The sequence below is a fragment of the Acanthopagrus latus genome, chromosome 3 (genome assembly GCF_904848185.1).
Source record: "Acanthopagrus latus isolate v.2019 chromosome 3, fAcaLat1.1, whole genome shotgun sequence".
NCBI lineage: Eukaryota > Metazoa > Chordata > Actinopteri > Spariformes > Sparidae > Acanthopagrus > Acanthopagrus latus.
The window spans coordinates 9815135-9828003 of NC_051041.1; the positions used below are offsets into that span (position 1 = coordinate 9815135).

The window sequence follows — 12869 nt, forward strand, 5'->3', positions numbered from 1 at the left end:
TATCTCATAGGTGTGATGTCACGACATTCTTTATGTTTGACCTGTTTTTACATCATAGTGTTTTGTGCACCGTACTTTATTCCGGTTCACTTACATTTTGTGTGATGAACTGTTGTTTTTACAAATTAATCTTGCAATGTTTAATGAAATGAATGTGGTTAAGACAAGCTCAAGTGGTTTGTAAAGTAACATTTAAGAAAAAAAAAAAAATCCAGTTTATAGTTGTGGTCCATTCATTCATTCCATTCATTTCCTCTCATATCTCTCCTGTCAGTTCTCAGATAAAGGCTCCAGAAATATTAAAATAGAGCTTTCACCATTGTTTGATATTAAAGACATGCAGCCCAGTAGCTTGAAATAAACCATAATACAGGGACGAAATCACCCAGTGTCACTGCTTCACTGCAAAAGACATCTTTTTTCAAAACCTCCTCCAAAAAACAGAAGCAACATGAAAGCACAAGAAAAGATGAACTGTTGACTCTTTTAGTTTTTCTTTTTACTAATTGCTTTTCAGAGATGGTGGTTCAGGTCTGGAAACTACGATTCAAGAGAAGATTCTCAGTCTTTCAGTGTTTCAACAAGTTCAGTTTCACTTTGTGGTGATGAAACAAACATGAAGCTGGAGAGGATCTTGGACTTCTTGACTGTCAGTCGCTCATCAGTCAGTCTGACTATCAGTCTGTCTTTCTGTCTGCCTGTCACCCCTTGTCTCACACGCACTCGCTGCCTGGCCTCAGCCCTACTTTCTTTCATGAGGCTGATGTTTCCATTACAGAAATAAAAGCATGACGGCTAATCCAGTTATATGTTCCCTGGACGACACACACACCCACATGTACATGCACACACACACGCACACACGCACGCACGCATCCTGGTTGCACTCACACACACACTTGTGAAGAAACCTTCTGAAACACAAGAAAGCATGTACAAAGATACACACATGTTGCAAGTGGACAAACACAGATGCACACATAGACACGCAAAGGCATTGATAAACACACACACGTATGCACCCACACACACACACACGTGCACGCACACACACATACGCACACAGGGGGCATGTGATTGAAGCAAGACCCCCTGTTGTGAAAAAGTCAAACAGAGCTTTCTGGAGCTCTGGAAATAAATACCAAACATTGGTAATCCACACACACATACACACACACACACACACACACACGCTCACGCACTGATAATATCCTGAGACAATTTGCCACAGAGCTGCACATGCTTCCTATGGAGTGAGTGTACAGATAGGGAGGACTGAGGGGGAAGAAAAAGGATCTAAGATCTTCTCCTCCACCTCACTTCTCTCTCCTTTTAATTCATAAAGGACATTATTTACAGTTTGTTTAGTCATTTTAGACGTAGGATTTAAAGGAAGGAGGTGGAATAGGGGTCACCGTGTGGATGGATTCAATCCCCGTCCTGACACACTGAGCAGCAGGGTTTATTTATTTATTTTTCTTCTCGGTATTAACTTTTGACTTTTCAAATTATGACTTTCAGTACCAGACTCGTGTAAAGCTCCAGAAACATTAAATCCTACAGTTCCCATAATGCAACCCACATGATTCTGGGCTGCCTGTCTTTATAAACTCCACATATCAGCATGCAGCACAGGCTCAAGTCAAAGCTGAGATTATTTATGTGATGTCACTTGAGTGTTTTTCTCAGACTTGACAAATCTCCTTCAGAGCAGGAGAAGACATTACGCTGACATTAAAAGAGCTCCTCTCGATGAATACATTGACTTTGACACTTGAATTACAGTTCCTTAGATATATATATAAAACCTAAATATTAGAAAATATCACAAAAATGGGTTTAAAGTCAAGATGATTTGTTTAAACTGAGAAAGTTTTCTTCAATTAATAAGTTACTTAACCTCTTGTTATGTAATATGCTGGCTCTGCATTTTTTTTTTTTACCAGCCGTCTGGTGAGTTTGTTTTTGCCAGCCGCTGCTTCCAAGATCAATAATAATCTTTCAGTCTCAACTTTTACACCAACACGCATGGGCAAGAGGTCCTTAAAACGCTCCGAGGTGTGAAAATGTAACCAGACAAATGCAGCCATACGTCCGCTGATAAAGGCAGAGGTAACTAATTCTCAACATTAGTGCCGCAGTAACAGCGGTCCAAAAAAATATCGTATCACCTATGCTGATTACGACTGACTTTTCTCATCAAGATTCATGTGCTATTCCCGTGAGAAATTAACAACAAGGTTGGAAAAAATAGCCATATGTAGCAATGTTAAAGACAGTGGGAGCAAAACTTCTTGATCTGGCCTTTTATTTGAATCCATACCAAAAGTTAACAGTGTCTAATCTGGGCTGTGACCTTTCCTCCATCCAAGTTTTGTGAAAATTCCATTCAGTGTTTTTTTGTGTAATCCTTTTGACAAACCAACAAACCAACCAACCAACATATGGACACTGCCAAGAATGTAGCTTCCTTGGCGGAGGTATTCATGATAAATTATGTGACTACAATCTCTTCAGAAGTTATTCGTTCTAACTCTTCCTGCGACCAAATACCCATCCGTTTCACGAAATAATGTGTGATTTGCTGCTGTACTGCGACATTTCCTCTTCTACATATTCCCAAGGTTGTGCTACCTGTGATGCCCTACAGGACATGCACTCGAATGTTAAGATCCCGAAGGACGGCAGTTTTCAACCTCGCCCCGGTCACTTTCAGGACACTGGCAATTAAGTGGTGCGACTACCCTTTAATTAGATATAGGAAGAAATAGTGTCCTCATTAAGGGACGTGATTAACTCAATCAATGAACGCTAAAGAGCAACGAAATACCAATTAAGCGTCACGTGAATGTACAGTGCCTGAACGCATCGCGTGTGTTTTTGTGTGTGTGTGTGTGTGTGTGTGTGTGTGAGAGAGAGAGGGCTTTGTTTTTATTGTCTTGTGGTCGGGCATGCAAGGGTTAATACAGTAAATTAATACATGTATGGAGGAGAGAGAGAGAGAGAGAGAGAGAGAGAGAGAGAGAGAGCGCTATAGGTAGTATAATTATCTGGAGTGACCTGAGTGTCCATGCATGTAGGACATCCCCGCTCTCTAACTCTCTCTCTCTCTTTCTCTCTCTCCCCCTCTCTCTCTCTCTCTCTCCCTCCCTCTCTCTCTCTCTCTCTCTCTCTCTCTCTCTGGATCTCACTGTTTCACCGTCTCCCTCAGCTCCCTCCATCTTCGCTGTTCTTTCAATGAGAAACACCGCAATAGCCTTTACCATCTGTTGTTCTTCTTTAGCAAACTATATGATATCCATGTGAAAGTGGTTGCTGGTAGAAATGAATCAATCACAAGCAAGTAGCTGGTGAACACAGGGAAGCATTTAGCAGCTAAAGAGCCGGATGGTTCCCGTGTTTCAGGAGTTGGTGGCGACCAAAAACAGAGTTAAAAGAGAGTGAATATCGGATAGAAACTCATGCAAATGAATGGCACTGTTGCTCCAAGACTGATGAGGGAAAAAAAAACAACCGACAAGCTACCATTACCAGCTTAAAGGAACAGTTCACACAAAAATGAAAATTCAGTCATTATATGTTCACGCTCATGCTGACGGAAAGTCGAGCCAAGTTCGGTAGTCCACAAAACATTTCTGGAGCTTCACAGCAGAAAAGTGTTGCAGCATTCTCTGGAACAATTCAAGTAGATGGGGACTTGTTTTAAAACATAAAAACCTAAACAATAAAATTGCTCCACACAGCTTGTTCAACATAATCCCATAGTCCCTGGAAGCCCCAAAATCCAAAATTGATCAAAATCATGATGCCCTACAGCAGCCGTGTAGCTTCTGTGGCGCTCCAGAAATGTTTTGTGGACAACAAAACTTCACCTGACTTCCTTCGGCATGGGGGGGTGAGTAGCTAATGACCAAATTTTCATTTTTGGTCGAACTCTTCCTTCAAGTCTTAAACCGTAAGAGGCGATCAATATCAATGTGGTGTTTCTGCAGCCACTACAGGGCCAGGAAAAAAGAAATTACTGCAGGCAACCAAAGAAAAGTACAATTATTTCTGAGTTTTGTATCGTCTCTGTTCTGTTTGTGCTGCTGCGTTATTTATCCTGCAGTCACCCTTCCTGTTGAAGATATTATTAATCATACAGTAAGTGCTCACGTTAAATAAGCTCTGACACGTGTGTTTCAATCCCCGGATAAGGTAACTTTGTGCAGTAGGAGCACGATTAGCATAATACATGTAGTTTGTGCAAATCTATGTACATGTGTTGAGGATTTTGATTTTATGAAAGCTCTTCTCAGTCTGGGTTTTTAATTTTTTTTTTTATGGATTCTCTGTGTGAACGCTCCAGTTCACGGTATCAGTTGTGCGTGCAGAGATGATTTAGTAAAATATTTTCTTTTCTGAGAAGCCTGCAAGAGCCGCACACGTTGGTCACATGTTAATGATTTATTGTAATCTTTCAACCTTGCGGATGGACAGAACGCTGATTGGGAGAGAAGAAGAGGAAGAAGAGGTGGAGGAAAGGGAGGGAGGCGAAGGACATAATGATGGAGAGGGAGGGAGAGAGAGAGAGAGAGAGAGAGAGAGAGAGAGAGAGAGGGAATTAAAAAAAAAAATCAGTACTTAAAAATAATAACCATGTCATGGCCTGATTGGTTTGGTTTTCCCATATTTAACTCAGTGGACTGGGAAATGAGAGGAAGAGGAATGGTGGCAGATTGAAAGAATAAAAGATGAAACAAAAGGCAGTGAATGAACTGCGTGAAAGAGAGGGACAGAAAATGAAGTGGAGCGTGGGTGGGGAGGGTGGGGAGAAGAAGCAGACAGAAAGGAAGAGAAAGGGTATGTGGATAGCTCAACATTACATCGAATTACGCTTTTTTTTTTTTTTTTTTGCTTTTAGGCTCCCGTTCGTGTCTGGATTAATCAAACGAGACACAGAAACACGGTGTAAACCAGAGAGCCGAAAGCAACGCACTGTAACTATTTCACCTTGAAATAACAGCTTCAAACTCATGCTGATGGTTCAGTGTAACACTTGTAATAGGCTGAATAATGTCTCTGTCTCAGCCACTCTGCCCCTCTATCACTTGTTTCTGTAACTTTATACACAAGATTTCAACACATTGTCATGACTTGATGAGTTTTGTTTGTAGTTAACGCTGACATTACGTCTGACAAACTGTTAGAGACCTGGGATTTGTTTTTTACGACGGCGGTGTTGCCCTCAGAAACCGCGAACAGGCGCCTGATCGTGCAAAATATCAAATTTTAACATAGAGTTGCTTTAACATGTAAATAAATCAGCAGAACCCCGTGTCCAGCTTGTGGTAAACATCTATGTAGGCTGAGGTGTGAGCGCTGCAGAGGCACGAAGACGAAAACCCACCATCGTCTGAGCCCGACACCAGAAAAGAAATAAAAGCTGCGGTTTGCCTCATTACACCAGCCTTTAGCCCGGCCTCAGACAAGAAGTAATGAGCAGCAGGACAGCCAGTCATTAGCCTAAATAGCCTCAATGGCAACGGAAAGTCACGTTGCTCTCCGACGCCGATGCTTAAACCTCTGTGAGAAAAATGTCGAGCTCCCTCTGGGAGAAATGATTCACAATTATACTCCAAACTCCTCTGAATTAAACATGACACCGGGCACATTCCCAAATAAAATGATCCTCCTCAATTGATTGTTATTACCCTGTAGATCGGTACAGACACAGATTTTTACGGTTCTATTGTGCTGAACTTTGTTACAGGTCATAATTTAGTCTTTATCTATTATTCAAACCGAAATGATCGCTTTTCATCCCGGCGCTGAGGCTGAAACTGATTCAAGGTCCATAAAGAAAATATTTGGAAGACTCCGTAACGTGAACTTTGATTTCATGCTTCTGCTGTGTGTGTGTGTGTGAGAGAGAGTGTGTGTGTATGTGTGTGTGTTGTCTTTGAACTCTGATTTCACGCTTCCAGCCAGCTCTGAAGCTTACAATGATCTGCAGAGAGAGAGAAAGAGAGAGAGAGAGAGAGCAGGAAGAAAGAAGACTTAATATGAATTTAGGATTATAAAACTCAGAACACCCGGAGGAGAGTTTCAGTCCTGATTGAATGTTTATTGACATAAAACCTGTGTCACAGCTGACAGCGGTGGGAGGTTGAGATACTTTACAGAGAGTTGACAGAGCAACACAGCATGAGAATATGTTTTTTTTTTTTTTTTTTTTTTAAAGGGGTTTTAAATTGTGACACTCAAGTTTCTGCGAATTCAGGGATCTGAGCTGTCTTGAAAGAAATTTCAGGTCCACAGAAACCTGCCACTGATTGAGGTGAAGTCTGGATTTATTGCCGCAGGTTTTTTAGCCTTTTTTTGGAGGCAACCTCAACACCTTCAACACCGGCAGCCCAGTTGCAGTGGAAACGCAAAATCCCAGCCGCTCCATGTCGAGTCAAGCTGAGGAGAGCCAGGCCGGCAGATGTAATGGGAAAACTGCAATAGACTCCCATGTTAATGTGGCCAAATTAGAAAAGGTTCACAGACCCTCATGTTATTATTTGACCATTTGTTTCTATCAAAGACATGTAAAATGCAATCACTAACCAATCAGAGGGAAATGGCACTTTTTCAACCTCGGATTGACACACATTTGATGCTCTGATGAGTATCTACCGCAGCAGGATGGACTTAATTTAGTGTCTTTTTTAGTTTCTTTCTCCTGGAGGTGTTTGTGTCCATAAACTCTCTCTCAGCAGGAATGTGCTGACTCCCAAATCCTTTTATATCACACATATCTGACTTTTTAGGGTGAATCCTGCAGTTTATTTGCTTTACAGCATGGCTTTACAGTTCAGGCAGAGTGAATAAGTCATGAACTGGAGCACAACGAAACATCTGCATCAACATCCCAAACGTGAAACATGTATTTACAACTGATATGTGATCTTACTTTTATTGTCTTTTCTTTCATTTTGTCTTGATTCCTTGTTTCTCCCCGTCATTACCCAAATCTCAGGTTAAACAGCTGTTTAACACAACACTATGTTTGTCTACCAGCTGAAACACCATCATTGGGTAATGTGTAATCAATAACTCCCCTCTCTGACCTCACTTTCCCTCAGATGACGGCTGTGTCATCTACTCGTGTATGAATCGAATAACGGTCAAATTAAACACCACTGAATACAAAAAATGACGTTGCTTATCAGGAGAACGATGACAACAAACCAGAAATAAATCTATGAATGCCGTGCCTGTGTTATATCCGAATCACCCACAGACATCCAAACATAGACTCTGAACCCAAACAAACGGGTTGTTTACTTTTTGGTGGTTTTGTTGATTTTGCTGTTGCTGCTGTTACAAAGAGTCTCTTCTTCCTGAGCTGAGAGTCATTTTCTTCCCATTCACAGGTGAGTGTTGGATGTCTGAACAATCTGAAATCGGGAAAATGTTAATTTCATAGATGTCTCGATATCAGTTATGTTGCCATTTATCAAATTATTAAGTAATATCTAGTTTGTTATTGGAGGGAAATCCCTTTACATGAACAATCTCAGTAACTGTTTTATAGTCGTATATATTTTCACAGTGACAAAAGTAATGTCTAACTCCTGACTCTTATCTCCACAGAGTAAATTCCGCACTTTTGATCTAGCTGTGACCATATTGTGATTATTTCTGTTTTCTTATTATCAGATTGACACTGTCGGCAGTCATGATGAGGAGCTCCGTGGTGTTTTGCCTGGCTGTCAGCTTTGCCATGTTTGGATTTGGTAAGAAAAAAAGAAAGGGTTGACGACAAAAAATAAGTATGACTTTCATTAATTCTAGCACCTTTTTTTTCTTTTTTTCTTTTTTTGCTCCCAAAAAGTGCAGCCAAGTCAGAGAGATGATGTGTTTCACATAGAGGAACAATTCTGGTAGATCAGTGTGCGCAGTTTGCATCTTCGGCTGTTGTGTCACTTGCTTCCGTTCACACAGAATCACTGATCACCTTTTTTCCACGTTCAGTTCAGTGTTGCGGGACTGGCAGCTTGTTCCGTGCACACTGTTGACAATTGTTTTGGTACAAGTTACTGACAATATAAATATACTTGGGATATTTTTGTCATTGGGGATTGATGTTAACTAGAAAATATTTTTAAAAAGTGTGAAGCAAATGTTTTTGGCCACACCTCCTCTGGTGTGCCATAGCTTCAGGGTTGAATCCATCTAATCTTTCTTTTCCCAACATTAAAACCACAATTCAACTAACCAAAGCGAACAATATAGAAGACATGTTTTCATTAGTACATTTTCATTCTCATCAAACTCTCACCAAGAACGCGTGTAGAGACATATTTCTCAAAATTTCTCAAAACTACTCCTTTAAACGTAGGAAGATTTTTAATCCTTCTTGAGATCTCAAAGATTGATGAGAGTAGGTGTGAAATGAGGAAAACTAATGGTGACTGATTGCAGCCCTTAAGACAAAAGTGAAAACCCTGAGTCAGTGAACTCTGTCTTGTTCCTGCAGGCCTCTCGCTGCAGTGTTACTCCTGCCCTGACGGCTCCTCGGATCAGTGTGCAGTCCAGCTTGAGTGTAAGCAGGGTGACGACAGCTGCCTAAAACTCAAAAGTGGTGGTAAGCGTTGTGAAGGACACAATTATAAGAAGTAAAAAAAAAAAATCAAAAAGTGTTTCGTCATAACAGTCTGGTTGAGTGTGAACAAGAGGCTCATGTCATCTCATGATATCAAGTTGAGTGATGTTGCTAAACCATGATGATTTTGGGTAATCATCATGGTCCCTCATCAGTGATTTAATGGAAAGTTAAAATTGTGTTTTTGATATTCTGTGTCAAAAGCTGAAAAAGTTTTTTGTCTTTCTCTAAACTGGCTGACATGCCTCTCCTGTTCTTGTCCCTGAAATGTACAGTAAAGGGAATACAGCGGAGGATCGTTATAACAAATGTAATAGTAATGCTCATTAGACTGAAGTTGTGTCTCTCGCCATGCTCCCCCTCAGAAACAACCTACACCACCTGCATGAGGTACGCAGACTGCAACTTTATGACTCTGGCCTCCAGATTCACCGTCCCTGAGTTCACCTTCTCCTGCTGTCAGTCAAAACTCTGTAACGGACCGGAGAAAAGTGCGCTTCAGAAATTTCTGGATTTGTTCGGATAAGAAAAAAAAAAAAAGTTGTAAATTCAGATTTCCAAATGCTTATCATTCCATTCCATGTAACCACTGCTGAACGAAACAATAAAGTCTTGTGTCAATGAAACAGATCCTGTGCAGTTGTGTCGTGGCGCTGTTTGTAGCTCGGCAGAGCCTAACACACGCCATGTCCACTCCGCTACATATGACGGCTGGATTCACACCTGTGATTTAAAGCTTTCAGTAAGAGCCAAGAAACCTAAACCTACCATTTAAAAACAGTCTGACGAAATACATCAAAGTTTAAGAATGTCTGCTGCTGCCCTTGAATAATAATCAAGATTGCATCCGAGCTGCAGCATGTGTGTGTTTCTGCAGCAGTAAGTGCAATTTCTTAATTTGTCAACTTTAATTAAAGGAAGGACAACATCTGTTACCTGAAACAATGTGTGTGCGTACCTGCGTGTGTGTGTGTGTGTAATTTGCTGTTCTCACAAGTCTCAAAATCTCAAGACTGAGCGTGGACATTAATTCTGAGTTAAAAACAGATTTTTTCTTTAGTCAGAAAGTAAAGATTTCTGGGGAATCATTATACATCAAAGTGTGTCAAAGCAAATGATGCTATTCTATGCAATGTGTGTGTGTGTGTGTGTGTGTGTGTTTGTGGGTGTCTGTGTGTGTGCATCTGCACGTTACAACCCCGTCCAGGTGGCGAGATAATTAAAAACATTTCTCACACTTGATTTTACATTGAAATCTCAACACAAACATCTGGCTGAGCAAGGGAAGAAAAGACCAGGTGTATGTGTGTGTATGTGTGTGTGTGTGTGTGTGTGTGTGTGTGTGTGTGTGTGTGTGTGTGTGTGAATGACTGAGAAAGAGAGACTATAATGGGCTGTTTTGGGTGGTATCTTTTGGTTATGTAATTAGAATATAACAATTATAGCTAAACAAGATATGTTTTGAATAGGATGTAGGGAGAAAATACCATCAAACTGGACATCAGCAATTAACAGTTAACAGTTGCTTATTTGACTGGTCAGCTCGTTACGTGTACAACTCCATAGCCTGAATAAATGTTTGCTAAGTTCATGCAAAACCACCAATAAGTTAAAACTGATTGGTTTCTTAATGTTGCAACTTTACGTCTGAACACAATTTAATTCTTTATTCCGGCTGTGCTCTGGTTGGGTTTAGGCACAAAAACCACATGGTTCGGGTTGACAAAAACATCACGGTTTAGTTTAAAATACCTGTTTTGGTCGTCATGGTCAGAGATGGAGATAGTCCGACTATCCATAAGGAATAGCCAGTTTTGGTCACCACAATGACGGTTGGAAATATCCCAAGGCCTCCTTTAAACAGACACTGTTTTGTCACATCAAAAATGGCTGGTTATGTCCAAAGGTCTCCTTAAGAAACACCTGATTTTGTCTCCACGCAAACAGCTGGAGATATCCGCATATCTCCCTAAAAAATACCTGGTTTTGGTCACCACAAAATTGGCTGGAAATCTCCCAATGTCTCCTTAAAAAAATGCTTCATTGCTATAAAAAACAGGTGGAAATATCCACTGATGCTTTCAAAAAACAGTTTTGTCAGCACAAAAATAGCTAGCGATGTCCTTTGGCCTCCTTAGAAAACACCTGGTCTCGACAGAAACAGCTGGAAATGTCCCCAGTTGCCTTGTTACCTTGAAGTAATAAATAATTGTAGCATGTATCTGTGGTTTGCAGAAACATTAACAGCTAACATAATATCCTGGTGATTGGGCTGTGTGGATCTCTGTGTTTTAATCCCTCTAAAGATGGAGGAAACTGTTTCAGAAGCAATGAGGAGAAAACACAGGAAACTGATGTCTCAGCCTGTCTGATCAGCCTGTAAGACTTAAGGGGAGGGAAGCTTCTCGCTTTAAAGTCGAGTGCATTTCACAGACAAACGAGAAGCGTGACACAGAAAAAGGAAAAAAAAAAAAAAAAAAGCAAAACACAACAGCTGACATGTTGTAAAGCCTTTGTTCAAGTACTGACATATACACACACAAAGCTGGATGTGAAGCCTGTAGCAGCATGTGTGAGTGTTTCAACTGAGAGCCATAAACAACAACCATAATCAGACAGAGTATCAGCTGCTTTCTGAAAGGTGGAAGCGTGTTTTTAATTAACAGCAGACTTTTTTTGGGGGGGTGGTTTGAAAACGAGAAGATGCCTCAGCGAATAATTGAAGTCTAACATTTTTTTCGAGAAGCGCTCACGTCAGTATGTGTGAGGCCTCAGGAGCTTTCTGTTTCCTCCCCACAACTCTGCCCCTCCGCCACCTATTCTCTCACTGCTTTTGCATTTGAACAAAGTTAGTTAGACATAAGACTGATTTTTTTTTCTTATTACAAATCAAAGACTACCAGTTTTTTCAGTATCATGAGATTCAGTGTTTTGTCTGTTGCCATGTGCACTGGCTCGAGAAAAAGAAATGTCAGTGCTCCCACTGCTGACTGTTTCTGTGATTAATGCAACCAATTAAACTTGATTTTATGGCAGGGCTTCCTCTAAAAACTGTTATGAGTTTTGTTATATGTGTGCTCAATTATTTCATACATTATCTAGTGTTGTCCGTGTGTTCGCTATCAGTGAAAGGTCAGTTGAACAAGGTATGCCATGTTGAATGTTGAGCTGCACAGATTGCAGTCACTGTTTCCACCTGCATCAAATGTTCTGCTCTGATCCGGAGCCGTTAACCAACAGAAGGAGACCTCAGAGGTTACGTTTTTAACTTTCGGGATTAACTTCACTCATGTTTATCAGCCCGACTGCACAGCAATCCACGGATGAGACCTCCACTGTTTTGGTGTTCATGTTGTGTAATGAGAAGGGAAATGTTTCTTCACTGCATTACAGAGAGGAGACGGGAAAAGAAGTAAGAGAACCGGATTCTCTGGTGAGTGTTGAGTCTGACCTGACCCTGAATTAAAACAGTTTACGGTGTCATGTGAAGTAAAGTAATCTTACTGTATGGTGACAATAATCTCGCAACGACTCAAAACACTTGTGTGAACACACTGGTGAAAATCTTCCTGACCTGACAGTTCCCCAACTTCCTGATCACAGAAGTCGCAACAGTCGACTCATTAAACGCAACACAGATCTATTCACTCTCAGACATTTCAGTGCAGCGCTCTTGCATTTTATATCTTTAACATCTCAAGTCAGAACCACATTGTTACTTTTATTGTTGTTTTATGCCGCATGTATCTCGATAAATAAGGATTTTTGTGTCTTATTCTCAGTTTCAGCCTCCTACCCACTCCTTTCTTATATCTGCTTCTACTGTGACTACACAGTGTCGCTGCCTGGTGTTAACAGGCTGTAAAACTGTGACTGGAAAAGAGGAGCAGCAAAGCTACAGGTTCACTACCTGTACAGATAATGAGCTTTACTGTTCCTCTTAACAGTCTTCTACGACTGGTTTGTAACTGTGTCATCCTGGTAATCGAGGCAGCAACTGGTTTTATTTCCGCTCCCTGTTGCTGTATATAGCAATATACATACATACATACATATATATATATATATATATATATATATATATATATATATATATATATATATATATATATATATATATATATATATATATATATATATATATAATCTCCTCTAATCCGGGACCAATTAGTTTCAGACCAGGACAGACAAGAGGAACGTCTCCCTCTCTCTCTCTTCTTCCCTTGATGATTTTTCT

The 12869-nt window shown here is 40.6% G+C and overlaps 1 protein-coding gene across 1 annotated transcript; it reads left to right on the forward strand.

The window, feature by feature from the left end:
* The first annotated feature begins 7320 nt into the window (after positions 1-7320).
* On the forward strand, positions 7321-9260 carry LOC119016962 (CD59 glycoprotein-like). Its single transcript, XM_037093342.1, has 4 exons — positions 7321-7400; positions 7687-7763; positions 8507-8614; positions 8998-9260. Exons 2-4 carry the CDS (start codon positions 7706-7708, stop codon positions 9156-9158), a joined length of 327 nt encoding a protein of 108 aa, XP_036949237.1. The 5' UTR covers positions 7321-7400; positions 7687-7705; the 3' UTR covers positions 9159-9260.
* The last annotated feature ends 3609 nt before the right edge of the window (positions 9261-12869 follow it).